Below are 17,364 nucleotides of genomic sequence, written 5' to 3' on the forward strand. Positions count from 1 at the left end.
GCAGGATAGGGGTTGAGAGCACCCAAATCTCTCCATTGGGTCTGCCCCCTGTGCAGGGGAAGCGATGGGTGCGGGAGGTGGGTGGGTTTCGGTTTCAAGTCTCTGTCCGTCTGTCCTCTCACCGGCACTGGCGAGAACTGAAAGAGGAATTGCCGCAGACAGGCTGGATGTGCTCCTCTGTGGCAAGTCAGCCTGCGGCCGAGCCCCCCCAGCCTGGCAGACCGCAGCCTCCCGAAGCTCCCAGGTCCTCTTTCCCAGCAAAGCCAGGCTACGATCTCACTGCAACCTCCACGGCTCAACCGCGGCATCGTCTGCAGCCTTGCCGAGCCCCTGCCCGCAGCCCCTGCCTGCAGCCCCCCATAGCCAGGGGCTCGCCGGTCGGTAGCCGGCGCGTGGGAGCTGGCAGAGGCCACAGCGTTTGCTCGAGGTGGTTGTTTTACCCCTCAGAGCGGGGTTATCGGGCCAGCCGCCTTTTTCCACTCGGGGTGATAGCGGGGGAGCAGCACGAGGACGTGGCACGTTCCTGGGGACAGAGGGGCGCCGGGGAAGGGCTGTTGGCTTTGCCTATCAGAAGGTAAAGGGCAGAAAGCAGGCAGGGAAAAAACCACAGCTCCGCGTGGCTGCGGCCATGGGAGCCCCGCTGGCATCGGCAAAACTTTCCATGGAAATCGGTGGCACTGGGCGATAACGCTTCACCTCTGGGACGCGCCAGAGGTGGCACGCCGTGTCTCCGTGTCCTCCGATTGCTGTTTGGCCAGCCGAGGGACCACAAGCCACCCATCGCGTTGATGGGATGGGTTACTGGTGTCCCGTGCTGGGAATGGGCTCTTCTGGGAAGCAAAACAGGCACCACCCCACAGCCGGGGTGCGATGCTCATCCCGGGGGAGCCACGTTCCCGCAGCCGTCCCTGCCACCGCGGTGCTGCCGGTTCCCATCCCTGCGTGTCCCTCCGGTGCGTATTTTTCTTGGCAGCCCCCAGGCAGGAATGTTTCCCTGCTGCTGAGTGAAAGTGGAGGCAGGAATTGCTGGAATAGCAACAGGCTGAGTAACAGCGCTAACTTTATTCTCCGAAACAAAGGCCAGTGTCCCAGACGCTGAGGGCTGGTCTGGCTCCCAGCGGCGCGGAGGCCAGCGCTGGGGAGCGCGGGCAGAGCCAGAAACGCCGCCGCCGCAGGGGCCCCTGCCCCAAATTCCTGCCCTGAAGCCCCCCAGCCGTGCCAGGCTCCCACCGCAAGCCCCTCTCCTGCTGCCCGCCAGCCAAAAGTGCATTTCTAAGAGCGAAGGGGGGGGGGGGGTGAAAAATAGCACAAAAAGGGCTGGGATTTCCTTCTGAGACCTTCAAGCAGCTTCCCAGCCCTTCCCAGGGTTCTTCCCTCTGCAGGTGTATCCCCAGGGCACATCCTTGGATTTTGGGGGGCTCTGAGCCTGGCGCGGACACCCGATGGCTCTGAGGACCCCGCATTGCCTCTCCCACACTCCCTGCACCCCGGGGTGGTGCAGGACAGGGTGCTGACCTCCCCCCCGGCCCCGCTGCCCCCTTCCCTGGGTGATTTCCCAGCTGTGGAGGTGGCCGAGGAGGGGCTGGAGGAGGGTCCCCGAGCCCGAGCCCACAGGCTCCACGGGCTGTGACAGCATCTCCCCACCCCTCTCCAAGGAAGGTCCCAAATCCCCACGGAGCATCCCCGGAGCATGAGACCAGCTCCGGGCCGTTGTTTCCCTTCAATAAAGAGCACGGGTTTGTGTCTGAGCAGGATCCGGCCTCGGTGCCTGGTGCGAGCAGCCTCCCTGCCACGGCCGGCCTTGGCTGTGGGGCTCAGGGCGAGGCAGCGCTTTCCAAAGCAAATATTTGTGCAGTGCAACAACACGTGGGAAAGAGCAGGGGCATTTGCTTCCCCGGCTCTGGAGGGAGGTTCCTGGGGAGCCCGACTTAGCCTGGGGGGGTTCAGCCATGCCCTGACCTGGCCCTGTGCTGAGCTGCCCAGGTTTCAAACCTCGTTATGCTCCACAGCTTTGCACAAAGAGGCTTTTCATTTGCACCCCAGCAAAGGGGCATCACTCTCGGCTGGCCCTGGAAAACCCCGCTGGGCACCAGGGCAGGAGGATCCAGGGAGGACCTGGGCTGTTCCGGTGCCCGGCTCCCCCTGAAGATGCTCAAAGCTCCCGCGGTCCCTAAGGACCCCAAATCTACCCCCAAATCCTTCCACGTATGAAGTTGAGCAACGTTGCGCGGCGGCGGCACTGCGCTGTCGTGGCGGGGCCCTGCGCATCGGGCGCTGCCCACCCTTCCTCGCTGGTGCCCTTGGCTGTGACGGCGCGGCCACGCAGCCCACCCCAACCCGGCCCCTCACCCCCACGGTGGCCACGCTGCGCTCGGGGGGCTCCCATCTGCCATTTAATCTCCCCAGCGTTCACATCTTGAGGTTTTTCCCCTGTGGCTGCAGTGCCTTAAAGCATCATTTTCCGTCGCTTATAAAGCACGACTCTCCCGCATTCCTCAGACCGCAGCTGAGGATGGAGAAATTCCTCCTGCCCTGACAGCGCCGGGGCAGCGACACGGGCCCGACGCCGCTCCCTCGCCGCAACCATTGCAGCGGGCACTGGGCGTGTTCCCCATCCACCCAGTTTTTCTTGGAAATCATGTGGGAACTGGGGTGTGAGCCCACGCCAGAGGTGAAGGCTGATGGACCTGCCAGCCCTGACCCACCGGGCACCCACGGCACCGGGCACCCACGGCACCGGGCACCCGCGGCACCGGGCACCCGCAGCACCGGGCACCCATGGCACCGGGCACCCGCGGCACTGGGCACCCAGCGGCACCGGGCACCCGCGGCACCGGGCACCCGCAGCACCGGGCACGCACGGCACTGGGCACCCGCGGCACTGGGCACCCGCGGCACCGGGCACCCAGCGGCACCGGGCACCCGCGGCACCAGGCACCTGCAGCACTGGGCACCTGTGGCACTGGGCACCCAGCGGCACCGGGCACCCACGGCACCGGGCACCCATGGCACCGGGCACCCAGCGGCACCAGGCACCCGCGGCACCGGGCACCCATAGCACCGGGCACCCATGGCACTGGGCACCCAGCGGCACCGGGCACCCACAGCACTGGGCACCCGCGGCACCGGGCACCCGTGGCACCAGGCACCCACAGCACCGGGCACCCATGGCACCGGGCACCCATGGCACCGGGCACTCACGGCACTGGGCATCCGCGGCACCGGGCACCCGTGGCCAGTCCTTCTGCTTGTGCCTTGCCAGAGACTGGCTGACCCCCGAGCATCGAGGGTCAGCGCTAATTAGGTATTAGGAATGCAGAAAGCCCCAGGGTGAGGCCAGGTTATGGCCAGGCTGCTCCCAGCCAAGTCACCAACGCTCTTCCCCCTTCTCCTCTTCCTCCTCCTCCTCTCCAGGAGGCATCGGCCATAATGTAAAGGCGTCAGCCCTGCCTGTGGTCCCGCTGGTTTTTAAATCACTGGGTGCTTTATTGCAATGAGTCCCTTTGCCCGTGCGCAGGGAGCTCCCAGCGCGCCCGGCACCTGCCTAAAACCTGGGGGCAATTAGTGCATCTCCCGGGGGAACCCACCTCCCCTGACCGGCCGTGGCGAGGGCAGGACCCCCCATCCCATGCCTGGGCGGCTTCGAGCCGTGTCTCAGGGCTGTCCCCACAGATTATGGCATGTCCCAAGCACGTCGTCCCCCCCGCGTCCTGCCAGGGAGGCTGCTGGGGCCCCGCTGGGCACCCGTGCGAGCCAGGGCTTCCCCAGGGCTTCTCCATAACGGGAGCTGCTCCCGGCCTCTCTTCCCTCCTGCTCCTCTCCATAAGAGGCGAGGCGATGGGGAGAGCCGAGAAGAGCCTGCGCTTGGCTTCCCTCTGCAGATTCCTTTCCTGCCTGTCACCGACCGATATAGTCCCCGGCGTCAGCCCGGCCGCGCATCGGCGGTGCCAGGGCCAGCAGGCAGGCGTTGGGCTCACACACCCCGGGGACGTCACTGGGTCTCGATGCCGCGTGGGGCCCGGGGGGTCCCACGCAGGGTGGTGGGCGCAGCGCCCTGCCCGGGGGTTATTTCCACCCGAAGAGGCTGGGTCTCCTGGTGTCAGCCATCCCGCGGCACGGCGATGAGCTCGCCAGTGCTGCAGGTCCGCCACACCTGCATGCATGGGAGAGGGAAGAGAAGGAAGGGCTGTGGGGTACTTTTCTCTCCTCTACATTCCTTCCTTCTTTCCTTCCTTCCTTCCTTCCTTCTTTCCTTCCTTCCTTCCTTCCATGCTCATGACATGACAAAGCTGCTCAGCTCTGCTGCTGCACGCTCACGGGGCTCCAGGAGCTCGGTCCTTCACAGGCACCATGCAGCAGGACCAGCACCATGTACCCCAGCGCTGGGATTGCTGAGCCCCCAAAAACACTCCATTTCTAGCTTTGCCAAATGAGCTTTGCTGGTTGAATGAACCTGCCTTCAGACAACGAAGGGCTGGAAAAATTTGGGGCTTTTTTTCCTTAAATCCCCACCTGCCGGAGTCACATCGGCGTGCAAGCCCCGGCTCGGGGGTGCCGAGGCCGGGGGTGCCGAGGCCAGGGTGCCGAGGCCGGGGTGCCACCCATTTCACAGACACGCTCCAGCACGGGGGAAATGTGCCACGCATGGGAACCGGGACGTGCTGTCATCTCACAGGTGAAAACCCGGAGCTGCCTCTGCTCCCCCACCCCTGCAAGGGGAACCCCCAAACCCCAAATTCATTCTTTTTGAGATTTGGGGGTTATGGCACTGCAATTTTAGGAGATCCCCATGGATCCCGCAGCATGCAGAGCCCAGGGACCTCCAGGTCCTTCTGGAGGAGTCAGCAGGGGGGCTGCAAGCAATAACTGGTGCTTTTGGCAATTAAGCTCTTTAAACCCCTTAATGAACCTTGATCCCGTTACAGGTCTCCCCGTAACGTGGGATTGCTGAGGCTTAGCAGGGACAGCCAAATGAAATGTGCTGGAGGGGGACTTGTCTCCCTTACTGTCTGCTCTGTATGTCGCTGCTGCAGGGTGGGGTGTGGGTTTTAATATATATTTTTTTTAAATTATATTTTTTAATATATATATACACATTAGAGGTTGTAGGGGGGATCTGTTCCCACCTCCCCCAGCCGTGCCGTGCATGAGATGGGACAGTGAGCAATGCGAAACCGCTCACCCGCACCTTGCCCTTTGCTGTACGTGTTTTAAAGCTATTTTGGGGTGCAGTCCTCTCTCCATCACCCTTCTCAGGGCTGGCCGCGGATTTGGCTGCTGTGGGTGTGGGGAAACCCTGGTGCTGTAGGGAAGGGGCTCATGCAGGTCCCGGGACACTCGGGATCAGCTCCTGGGAACAGCGGGAGGATAACTCCCCTCCGTTGCAGACACAGCTCTTGGAGGAGACGCCAGCTCCTGCCCAAGCCCGTAACATAAAGCACCTGTGGGCTTTGGGAAGGAGCCGGCCGCAGCGCGGGCGGAGGCGTGTGATCGGATTAGGGCAGCTGGGGCTGAAAATAGAGACGCCGCTCCGCGACAGGAGGCTCACAGGGCGCTTAAGCCAAGCCCGGGTTGGAGGCGAGAGGTAGAGATATTTGAACCCTGGAAAATCACAGCTTGGACGGCCCGGGCTGTTGCCCAACAGCTTCCTCCAGCCCAGCCTTGAAGGAGAAAGGCCATGAGAAACCACAGCCCCGAGCCCGCACGCAGCAGGGTTAATTACCCCATTTCCCTTAAATGATTCCTTTACAAAAGGGTTCAAATGCCTGGAGAAAACGTTTCTCAAGACCCAGAAATTTGGAAAGGGTGTGGGGAGGGGGATGAAGCTGAACAAGCCACTTTCTGCCACTCCCCTCCACCCACGAGCAGAAGGTCTGTGGGGGGGACGCCGCGGGGCGGCCGTGCCAAGGAGGAGCGGCAGCACAGCCCAACTCATCCCAGCTCTGCCGGGGAGTGGGGTGCGTGGGGCAGGACCCCGAGAGAGGTGGGGGGTCAGCCTCATGCTGGGGCACCCAGCGGGCTCGCATGGACGCTCATGGCACGGCTCTGCACCCCGGTCCAAAGCTGCCCAGCTCCGCAGCATCCCTGACCCGGCTCTGGCTGCATCTTGCTGTCAGGGCTGCTCCTGCCCACGCCGAGCTGGGGACGCTGGGCAGCGTCCTGCCCGTGCCACACGCTGCCACTCATCCCCCGGGGCTGAGACACGGGCGACCAAGGGATTTGCCCAAGTCCCCACTCCACGTGGGGCTGCCCCGGTCAAAATCACCCAGGACGAGAGCAGGGGGAGACGAGCGATGTGACCGTGCCCGGCCCTGCGTGGGCACAGGGACTCTGCAGGCTGGGCGTCGGGAGTAAGCCGGGCAGGAATTAGGCACATTTAACTTGCAGGGCAAAACAAACCGATTGCTAAGGTTTAACCAGATCAGTGACTTAAAGAGCTTTAGCAGGGAAGAGAGAACTGGACCAAGACGCGCTTAGCACAGTAAGGCGAGCGCAGGGCAGCCGCGCGCAGCAGGAACAGGCTCCCGAGAGCTGGAAGCCCACCAGAGCCAGGGCAAGACCCTGGATGGGGACACGGGGACAGGGCTGGGGGTGCTGCGTGGGTGGAAAGGGGGTGGTGGGGACAAGGGGTGCCCGCTCCCACCTTCGTCACCCAAATGGCCCCGGGCAGCATCCCGCACCTCCACCGCTCTTCGGGCAGGGGATGGGGCAGCTGCAGACCCACAGTGACCCCCTGTCCCTTGGGCCTAGGGGGGTCTCAGGTCCTCAGTGGGGGGGTCTGGGCAGGTGTGGAGCAACTGAACTGAAAAGAGGGGATTTATCAAACTGAAAAGAGGGGATTTATCCCCATTTCTCAGCACATCTGAACTGGGGGTTGAAGCACAAGGGTGCCCATCCCAGGGGCTGATGCGGGCGGGGGAGATGAAGATGCCTACAGGCCAAAAACATGCCCAGGTGCGTTCACAGCCCCTGCAGCCACCCCCGGGCACTGGCTGCTCTGGCCGCAGGACAGAAAGAGGCCAAAATCCCGCTGAGGTGACTTCCAGAGCCCCCCCAAAGCTGGGGAGGGGGACCCCAGGCTGGGCTCAGCTGCTGGAAGGGGTAATTCGGGGGGGGGGGGCAATTCCCACACTCTGTGGCTGATTGGGGCTGTAACGGCCTCTTGAAGGAGTAAGGGCTGGAGTGGGGAGAGGGCATGAAATGGAGACTGGGGGGGGCAGGAGGAAAGAGTTAAGGGGGGGAAATGTCCTTTAAATGTTAATACAGCACTAAGTGCAGGGGAACGCTGGGCTGTGAGGAGGGGAGAGCTGGGGGGGATGCTGAAGGGAGAGCTGGGGGGGATGCTGAGGGGAGAGCTGGGGGGGATGCTGCGGGGAGAGGGGGGATGCTGAGCTGGGGGGGATGCTGAGCTGGGGGGGGATGCTGCGAGGAGGGGAGAGCTGGGGGGGGATGCTGAGCTGGGGGGGATGCTGAGGGGAGAGCTGGGGGGGATGCTGAGCTGGGGGGGATGCTGAGCTGGGGGGAGATGGGGGGGATGCTGCGAGGAGGGGAGAGCTGGGGGGGATGCTGAGCTGGGGGGGATGCTGAGGGGAGATGCTGGGGGGGATGCTGAGCTGGGGAGAGATGGTGGGGGGGGATGCTGTGAGGAGGGGAGAGCTGGGGGGGATGCTGAGCTGGGGGGGATGCTGAGGGGAGAGCTGGGGGGGATGCTGAGCTGGGGGGGATGCTGAGCTGGGGGGAGATGGGGGGGATGCTGCGAGGAGGGGAGAGCTGGGGGGGATGCTGAGCTGGGGGGGATGCTGAGGGGAGATGCTGGGGGGGATGCTGAGCTGGGGAGAGATGGGGGGGGGGATGCTGTGAGGAGGGGAGAGCTGGGGGGGATGCTGAGCTGGGGGTGATGCTGAGGGGAGAGGGGAGATGCTGGGGGGGATGTTGAGCTGGGGGGAGATGGAGGGGGGAGATGCTGCGAGGAAGTGAGAGCTGGGGGGGATGCTGATCTGGGGGGGATGCTGAGGGGAGAGCTGGGGGATGCTGTGGGGAGAGGGGAGAGCTTGGGGGGATGCTGAGGGGAGAGGGGGGATGCTGAGCTGGGGGGAGATGGTGTGGGGGGGGATGCTGCGAGGAGGGGAGATGCTGGGGGGGATGCTGAGCTGGGGGGAGATGCTGGGGGGGGATGCTGCGAGGAGGGGAGAGCTGGGGGGGATGCTGATCTGGGGGGGATGCTGAGGGGAGAGCTGGGGGGATGCTGAGCTCAGGGGGGGATGCTGAGCTGGGGGGATGCTGGGGGGAGATGCTGTGAGGAGGGGAGAGCTGGGGGGGATGCTGACTGGGGGTGATGCTGAGGGGAGAGCTTGGGGGGATGCTGAGCTGGCGGGAGATGCTGCGGGGAGGGGGGAGCTGGGGGCACGCTGCGGGGAGGGGAGAGCTGGGGGGACGCTGCGGGGGCGAGGCCAGGCGTGGCTGGGGCCCCCAGCGCGGGGGGACACCGCCCCAGTGCCGGAGCCGGGGTCCCGCCGGCCCCGCGGAGCTGCTGCCGGTCGCCGGGCGGTGGAAGGCGGCTCCTGCAGTGCCCTCTTGCGACGCCGTCCCGGGGAGGCTCGGGGACTCCGCGGTGGCCTCCTGGGACCTGGCCTGGGGGCCTGCAGGGGGGTAAGCCCTGTCCCCCCATGGCTCTGGCACCGTCCTTTCCGACCCTCTCCATCGCCCTCGTCCCGTCCCTGTCCCCAGCTCCATCACCCTCGTCCTGTCCCAGTCCCCCCCATCGCTCTTGCCCCGTCCCTGTCCCCCCTCCATCACCCTCGTCCCGTCCCTGTCCCCCCATCGCTCTTGCCCCGTCCCTGTCCCCCCTCCGTCACCCTCGTCCCGTCCCAGTCCCCCCCATCGCTCTTGCCCCGTCCCTGTCCCCCCTCCGTCACCCTCGTCCCGTCCCAGTCCCCCCCATCGCTCTTGCCCCGTCCCTGTCCCCCCTCCGTCACCCTCGTCCCGTCCCAGTCCCCCCCATCGCTCTTGCCCCATCCCTGTCCCCCCTCCATCACCCTCCCACTGTCCCTGGCCTCCCCTCCGTTGCTCTCACACCAACCCTTCCTCCTCTCCATCACTTTCACGCTGTCCCTGGCCCCCCTCCTCCCTCCCTCACCAGCCTCTCAGGCATTTCAGCTCTGGGGAGTTTCTGTCCCTGCCCACCCCTGGCACCCGCTCCGTGCCAACGCGCTTCATCGGGACTAGCCCGAAGGAATTAACGGCGGAAAAGAGAGAAGCTGGGCTTAGGTATTAATGTGCCACATTAATTTTATTTTTCCCAGAAAGTCTGTAACAAAATAATCTCATAAAACCAACAAGTGTCGGTGCTATTTATGTAACGCGCTTGCTGGCAGGAGGGCAGGAAGGCGAGCGGGGTTATGTAAAGCCCTGCGCTCCCGGTGCAGGGGATGCTCCCGAAAGCAGGCACCAAAAGATCAAGGCTTTTGCTCTGCGTTTTCCCTCTGACCTTGTGCTGGAGGTGGTGTGGGTTTTCTCCCCCAAAATGGTGCCCCAAATTGGCCAAGGCCCCCCCAGCAGGACTTTGCCACTGTCCCCATCATGCGCGAGCAGCCCCGTGACGGTGGCAGCCGGAGCTTGCTGGGGGTGGCACAGGGCTCCTGTGCTGCACAGGGCACGGGGCGGGGGGTTCACGGGCCAGGTCACCCACAAAACTAAAGCAAGAAGCCCAGCTGGCATCGCAGGGGGCTCCGGGCTGGTGGCTGGCCCAGCCTTGTCCATCCAGAGAGCGAACCTGGCCGTGGGGGTACCAGCACGGCCACGACCGCAGCCTGGGACACGGGGACGGGGCTCGCCGCACCCCACGGCACGGCTCCGGGGACCCCCAGCAGGCTGGGGACCGGCACTCTTGCAGGAGCTGCTGCAGAACTCACCGGATGAGGATTTACCTGCAGAGACGTTGCCCAAAACCGCGGCCCGGGGACTTGTGAGGATGCGGGAGGTGATGGCTGCCCCCATGCAGCAGAGGTAAATCCATCGGTGTGTTATCCTGCCCACGAGCAGCCACCATGTAATGGGGCTCCGGCATTAGTTTTTATTCTCTTTTTATTCTTTTCCCTGAAACGGGTATCGTGTCTCGCTCTGGCATCAGCCTGGGGAGCTGCTGTTATTCCTCCGCTCTGCAAACCAGGTCTTGGATGTGGCCACAACCACTCTCCCCATCACCCCCCTACATGGTTTAACTGCACTCGCAGCTCTTCCTGCCAAACGGGGCGACATCTGTCCCCCTGCCCCGGGAGATGGAGGGGACCCCAGCTGCCTTTCCCCATCCTTTGAAATCCCGAGCACGTCTTTCCCCGGGGCACCCGGAGCAGACAGGTATCCTCATTTCAGCTAAATGTGCATTTATTTGCAGGGTGGAGCTGTGAGGACACCTGGGATCTCCTCCTTGCCCTCCCACCAGCCCTCCCGTCCTCGCTAACTGCATCAGCCTCCCCCATCCCATAGGAAAATGGGAATAAGCGTGTGAATTGTAATGGATGTCATGTTCCAGCTAAAGATACTGCAGGAAGACAAAGTGTGATGAGACCGTAACCTTACCGAGACCAAAGGGTGGGGAGGAACCGTTGCATTGAAGCATTTTGAATGATTTTGGTCTTACTGGTTTAATGGAGTTGCTGCTTTTTTTTTTTTTTTTTTTTTTTTTTTAAGGTCTTTCCCTGCAATTCCTTTAAATAGGTTCTGCTCTAATCAGGTCAAAAGCTGATTTGCAAATAATCACCAAGGAGGTTGGGGGCGGAAAAATCAAGGGATTTAAGCCCAAGCTGTGCATTTCATACTATTAATTGCAAGCCTGGGAGAGATAATGTGCCCCTTCTCCTGGCTGAGACCTGTAAGCTGCTATTAGCAGCAAACTCCCCACCCGGCTCAGGGAATCACCCTCTGGTTGGGATTACGGCTGCGCACGCATGGGAAAACCTCCAGCAGGCAGGAATTTAGTGAAAGGGCAGAAATTAGGGAGCATCGAGGAGATATGGGGAGCCAGAGCATCTCTGAGCTCCACGTAGGGCAGCACAAAACCAAAAATAATTGTCTGAAAACAGGCATTAATAGGCGAAAGACACATTTCCCCCCCAGCACATGACTGTACAGCAGCTCAAATATTTCTCTGCCACCCATTCTCTGCACACATTCATGTGCAAGTTGTTCCTTCTTTGTGACCTTATACAAATTTTTCAGGCCAGACTATGTCTGTATGTGTGTATATGTACACGTGCAGTGCCTGAGAGACCCTGGACACTCGCAGCGTCCACATTTTCCACGTCCCCACGTGCCCCGAGGAGGGAAGAGATCAATAATCAGAGAAATCCACTCCGGTATTAATTACATGCCATTACCAGGGCTTATTTGCTAATCCCCACTCTAAATCACCCTCTTGGTTATATTTCACCCAGCACCTAAGGACACCACATGTAATGAATTTTAAAAAAAAAAATGTTTACTTCTGCTCGTGCCCTGGCTGCGGAGCACAGGCAGGAGTCCGGCAGCAGCACCAGCCGGCGCAGCGGCAAGAAGCGAGGATTACACAACAGACCAGCTGTCTCACACCAAGGGAGTCGCGGCACATTCATGAGTCAGTGAAATCCCCCCCCCCCCCAGCCCAAATCAAGTGTTGGGTGGGATTTTTTAAATTTAAATAAATAAATAAATAAATAAGGGGGGTGAGTGATGGTTTTCCAGCAGGAGGGAGGGATTCATGCAGCCTCCAGGGAAAGCCACTGCGAAAGCTTGGCGCAGCAAAGCGAGACCCCGTTTCGGCGGCTCGGCCGAAGGACGCCGTCAGCCCGGGGACGGTGAACGCTGCGGCGGTGTCCGGTGAAGGAGCAGGCTCACGGATGGCTTTGCCGGTTGAACCGCTGCAGTTCCCAGTGGGGAAGGGATGATGCTGTCAGGTCTGAGCCCTCCGTCCCGAGGCCAGCTCGGGGCTGGTGGGGCAGAGATGGGGACAGCAATGGGGACAGCAATGCCAGGACCCCGCAGAAGCCTTCTGCCCGGACAGGGGTGCTTCTTCCCGAGCCCACCTCTGCCTCCTCGTGCCTTCTCTGGAGCCCGCCGCGACAGGCTCTGCTGCAGGGTGACATTGGGGGTGCCCAAGGACTCTTGCTGGAAGCATGGAGAGGCTTTGAGTGTCACCTGCTCAGTCAGTTGTCAAAGCAGTCCCAAAAATCCGGCTTGGTGGGAAGCAAATGGTGCCAGTGCCATCGTGAGGACCAGTCCTCTTCTGCTCTCTGCCCCCGTGGGGGTGCACAGTCTGGAGCCGAAATCACTGTCCGGGGATGGTGGAAGTGGGGTGACCCCGAGCGCCCCTGATTCCCCCACTGGGGCTTGCGTGGGGGCACGGGAAGGCTGCACCCGAGCCCCAGCGTGGGGCACGGTCCCACCAGCGTCCCGCTGGCCCAGGCTCTCGGGGGACAGCAGGGCTCAGACAGGGAAGGGGCCCTGCCCCATAGTGCTGAACCTGCTGCCTTTGGGGGGGGTGACCCCAGACTAGGCTGGGGGGGTGACAGCAGATTCCCCTACGAAAACCCCCAGACCTGGCAAGATCCCCCAGGGACCCCAGACCCTGCAGGGTCCCTTGAGCACCCCAGATGCTGGAGGGTCTCCCAACCCCATGGGGGTTCCCAGACCCTGCTGGGTCCCCCAACCTCACTGCACACCCCTGGAGCCCTGACCCTGCAGGGTCCTTCAAGCACCCCAACCCCCAGGGTCCCCCAGGGACCCCCCCACCCAGATTCCTCAGGGCACCCCAAGGTCCCCAGACCCTGCTGGGTCCCCTGGAGTGCCCCAATCCCACAGGGTTCCCTAGGGAAGCCCAAACACCCCAGACCTCACAAGGTCTCCCCCCATCAGACCCCTCAGGCCACTGCTGAGGTCCCCAGACCCCACTGGGTCCCCCAGAACCCCCCCATGCCCTGCAGGATCCCCATGCAACCCCCAAACCCTCCTGACCTGCTGGGTCCCAGCCCATCAGATTCCTCAGGCCACCCCAAGGTCCCCAGACCCTGCTGGGTCACCCCACGACCCCCAAGCCCACAGGATCCCCTGGGGACCCCCAAGCCCTCCTGACCTGCCAGCTCCCAGCCCATCAGCCTCCCTGGGACCCCCTCAAAGTCCCCAGACCCTGCTGGGTCCCTCCACACCGTGGGGTCCCCAAGACCCCCCCCTACACACACCCCGTAAGGTCCCCCCATGACCCCCAGACCCTCCTGACCCACTGGATCCCAGCCCATCAGCCTCCCCAGGACCCCCTCAAGGTCCCCAGACCCTGCAGGGCCCCCCACATCCCCCAAACCTCCAGGGTCCCCAGACCCTGCTGGGTCCCCCCACGACCCCCAAGCCCACAGGGTCCCCCGGTGCCCCCCAAACCCTCCTGACCCGCCAGCTCCCAGCCCATCAGTCTCCCTGGGACCCCCTCAAGGTCCCCAGACCCCACTGGGTCCCCCACAACCCCCAAGCCCACAGGAAGACCCCCAAACCCTCCTGACCCACTGGCTCCCGGCCCCCCAGCCTCCCTGGGACCCCCTCAAGGTCCCCAGCCCCCGCTGGATCCCCCACGACCCCCAAGCCCACAGAGGGACCCCCAAACCCTCCTGACCCACCAGCTCCCGGCCCCCCAGCCTCCCCGGGACCCCCTCAAGGTCCCCAGCCCCCGCTGGATCCCCCACGACCCCCAAGCCCACAGGGTCCCCAGCCGCCGCTGGATCCCCCACGACCCCCCAAACCCTCCTGACCCGCCGGCTCCCGGCCCCCCAGCCTCCCCGGGACCCCCTCAAGGTCCCCAGCCCCCGCTGGATCCCCCACGACCCCCAAGCCCACAGGGTCCCCAGCCGCCGCTGGATCCCCCACGACCCCCCAGCCCCTCCTGACCCGCCGGCTCCCGGCCCCCCAGCCTCCCGGACCCCCCCCCCCCCCGCCCCGGCAGGCTCCCGGAGCCCCGCTCCCCCCTAGGCGGGGCTGCGGGACGCGGCGGGCAGGCGGCGGGCGGCGGCGGGCGGGGCGGCGGAGCCGCGGGGGCGGGCGGGGGCCCAGGGCACGCAGCTGCGGAGGGCGCGGGCGGCGGCCAGGAGGGCGGCGGGGCGGGGGCGGGCGCGGCGGCGCAGCCCCTTCTGCAGCCGCTGGCTCTGCGCTGCCAGCGCCAGCTGGGCCTGGGCCACGCCGGCTCCCAGGCGGCCCAGGGCCTCGGCGCGGGCGGCCAGGCGGAGCTCGGCGTGCCGCAGGGCGCAGTGCACCTGCCGCACCCGGCCCTCCAGCTCCGCCGCCGCCCGACGGCGACCCTCGGCCGCCACCAGCCGCCGCCGCGCCGCCGCCAGCTCCACCGACGCCGGGCTGCCGCTGCCGGTGCTGCCGCCGGTGCTGCCGCCGGTGCTGGTGCCGCCGCGATCGGGGCGCTGCTCGCCGCCCGCAGCCGGACCCGGATCCGCCGCCGCCGCCGCCATGGGAACGGGAACGGGAGCGGGGCAGCGCCGCGGCGAGGATATATAGCCCGGGGGCGGCGCCGGCTCCGTGCGGCTCGGCCCCGCCGGGGGCGGCACCGGCACCGCACCGGCACGGGGGGGGCGCGACCCCCGGCCCCCTACGGTGCAGCCCCGGCGGGGGTGCTCGGGCTGGGTACGGCCCGGTACGGCACCGGTACCGGCACCGGCACGGCCACGGGCTCGGTACAGCACCGGCACGGCCACCGGCCCGGTACGGCACAGCACCGGCACCGACGCGGGTCCGGGCTCGGTACAGCACCGGCACGGCCACGGGCTCGGTGCGGCACAGCTCCGGCACCGACACGGGTCCGGGCTTGGTACGGCACGGCACTGGTACCGGCACCGGTACTGGCACCAGCACGGGTCCAGGCTCAGTACGGCACGGCACTGGTACCAGCACCGACACGGCCACAGGCTCAGTATGGCACGGCACTGGTACCGGCACCGGTACTGGCACCAGCACGGGTCCAGGCTCAGTACGGCACGGCACTGGTACCGGCACCAGTACTGGCACCAGCACGGGTCCAGGCTCGGTACAACATGGCACTGGTACCGGCACCAGTACTGGCACCAGCACGGGTCCAGGCTCAGTACGGCACGGCACTGGTACCAGCACCGACACGGCCACAGGCTCAGTATGGCACGGCACTGGTACCGGCACCGGTACTGGCACCAGCACGGGTCCAGGCTCAGTACGGCACGGCACTGGTACCGGCACCAGTACTGGCACCAGCACGGGTCCAGGCTCAGTACGGCACGGCACTGGTACCAGCACCGACACGGCCACAGGCTCAGTACGGCACGGCACTGGTACCGGCACCGGTACTGGCACCAGCACGGGTCCAGGCTCGGTACAACACGGCACTAGTACCGGCACCAGCACAGCCACAGGCTCAGTATGGCACGGCACTGGTACCGGCACTGACACGGGTCTGGGCTCGGTGCAGCACGGCACCGGTACTGACACAGTCCAGGCTCGGTACGGCTCAGTACAGCACCGGCCCCGGGCTCGGTATAGCCCGGTACGGCACGGCACCAGCCTCAGTATGGCCCAGTACAGCACGGGTCTGGGCTCGGTACGGCACAGCACCAGTACCAGCACCGACACGGTCCCAGGCTCAGTACGGCACTGGCCCAGTGGCGTTAGAGGTTCGTGGGGCTGGAAAACTGCCCTCCCTTCGGGGGGTCGCTGGGAAATGTAGAGCTGGGGAGGGCAGGGGCACTGGGAAAGGCTGGGAGGGTTACTGGGGGGTACTGGGAAAGGCTGGACTGGGAGGGGGTTGCTGGGAAGGGTTACTGGAGGGGTTACTGGGAAAGGCTTGTGGGGGGGATACTGGGAAAGGCTGGGAGGGTTACTGGGGGGCACTGGGAAAGGCTGGACTGGGAGGGGGTTGCTGGGAAGGGATACTGGAGGGGTTATTGGGAAAGGCTTAGGGTGGGAGGGATACTGGGAAAGGCTGGGCTGAAGGGGGTACTGGGGACATTTACTGGGAAGGGTTAGGGGGAAAGGCTGGACTGGGACGGGTTACTGGAAAGGCTGGCTTTACCACTGCAGCCCCTGGGAGAAGCAGCGGGAGAAGCTCCTGGTGCTGGTCGGGGGCTGCTGGTGCCCCTGCCGCCAGCCTGCGGCAGGGCAGGGGCCAGCCCCCGTGTCCCCCCCCGGGGCTGTGTGTCCCAGCCTTGGGATGCAGGGGATGTGACACCAGGACAGCGTGTCCTTGGTTGCGTGACTGTCACAGCAACGTCGCTGCCAACGTCATTATCATTTAGGATGGCGTTAATAGAGCTGGGAGTGGGCCGAGATGGCACGGGGATGGGGCTGGAGCGGGAGGGTGCCGCTGCCACCTTGCTCCCCCCCAAGGAGCCTGGTTTTTGGGGTTCCTCCTGCTGGGATGTCACGCTCAGCAGCTGCATCTTCACACAGGTGCGTAGGGTAAAGCCAGCTTGTGTTTCGCATCGGAGCAGCAGAGAGGATAAAAGGGATGATAGGAACCGGGTGCCAAGGTCTCATCCCACCCCAAGATGGGAGCAAAAGCCTAAGCCAAAAAAAAAACCCCCACCCAGCAGAGCCATGGTCCAGGCCTGCGGTGGATGTCACCCCCGTCCTACGTGGGCTGGTGGCAGCTTTGCTTTCCTTACCTTAGGGGGAAAAAAAACCTCATCCCTTGCGCTTTGCGTCGCATTCCTGCTCTTGCCAACGCTGCCGCACGTCTGCCAGGCACCGGAGCAGCGTCAGAGGCTGCTGCGTCACTGCTCCTGCTGCCTGCCCGTCCCTTCCCTGCCCGTCCACCGGCTCCCACTGCATCTCCACTGCCCGGTGTCAGAGACACGGCCAGGGCATTTGGTTAAGCTCTGCAGGCTGCGTTTCAGGCTGTAGGAAAGCTGACATCTGGGCTGAGCCATCTTCATGTATCCGATGCAAATGCTGCTATAAAATGGGGTTTGCGGATTTGAGGGGTGCTGCTCCATTGTAGGTTCAGGGTCAAAGCTCTGCTCTTGCTCCCTCTGCCTCCAACCCAAAGAAATTGTGGGGACAGGCCGGTATTAAACAGAACTCCTCTCTGATTTTTTTTGCTCTGCTTCAGTGGAACCTGGACCCCCAAGGGTACCCCTAAAGGGGAAAGGGCCAGAAAGCTTCCCCCATTCCCCCAAAGTGAAACCTCAGAATCGCTGAGGTTGGAGGGACCTCTGGAGGTGCCTGCTCCATCAGTCACCTGCTCATAAAATAACTGCTTTTTTGGGTCACCCCCCAGGCCTGTGCTGCTCATCACCTTCCCAGCTCCGGTCTCTGGTCCAGGGTAAGAAAAGAAAATGGAAATAGGGAGCAGCTGTGCCTGGGCATGAGTTTAAG

At 64.1% G+C, this 17,364-nt stretch overlaps 1 protein-coding gene across 1 annotated transcript; it reads right to left on the bottom strand.

The window, feature by feature from the left end:
* Positions 1-13,982: 13,982 nt before the first annotated feature.
* TRNP1 (TMF1 regulated nuclear protein 1) lies at positions 13,983-16,982 on the bottom strand. The gene is made up of 2 exons (XM_075722173.1): positions 16,901-16,982; positions 13,983-14,611 (listed from the first exon to the last, which is right to left on the bottom strand). The coding sequence occupies exons 1-2, from the start codon at positions 16,980-16,982 to the stop codon at positions 13,983-13,985; spliced, it is 711 nt and encodes a 236-aa protein (XP_075578288.1).
* Between the last annotated feature and the right edge of the window lie 382 nt (positions 16,983-17,364).

The sequence above is a fragment of the Pelecanus crispus genome, chromosome 16 (genome assembly GCF_030463565.1).
Source record: "Pelecanus crispus isolate bPelCri1 chromosome 16, bPelCri1.pri, whole genome shotgun sequence".
Lineage (NCBI taxonomy): Eukaryota > Metazoa > Chordata > Aves > Pelecaniformes > Pelecanidae > Pelecanus > Pelecanus crispus.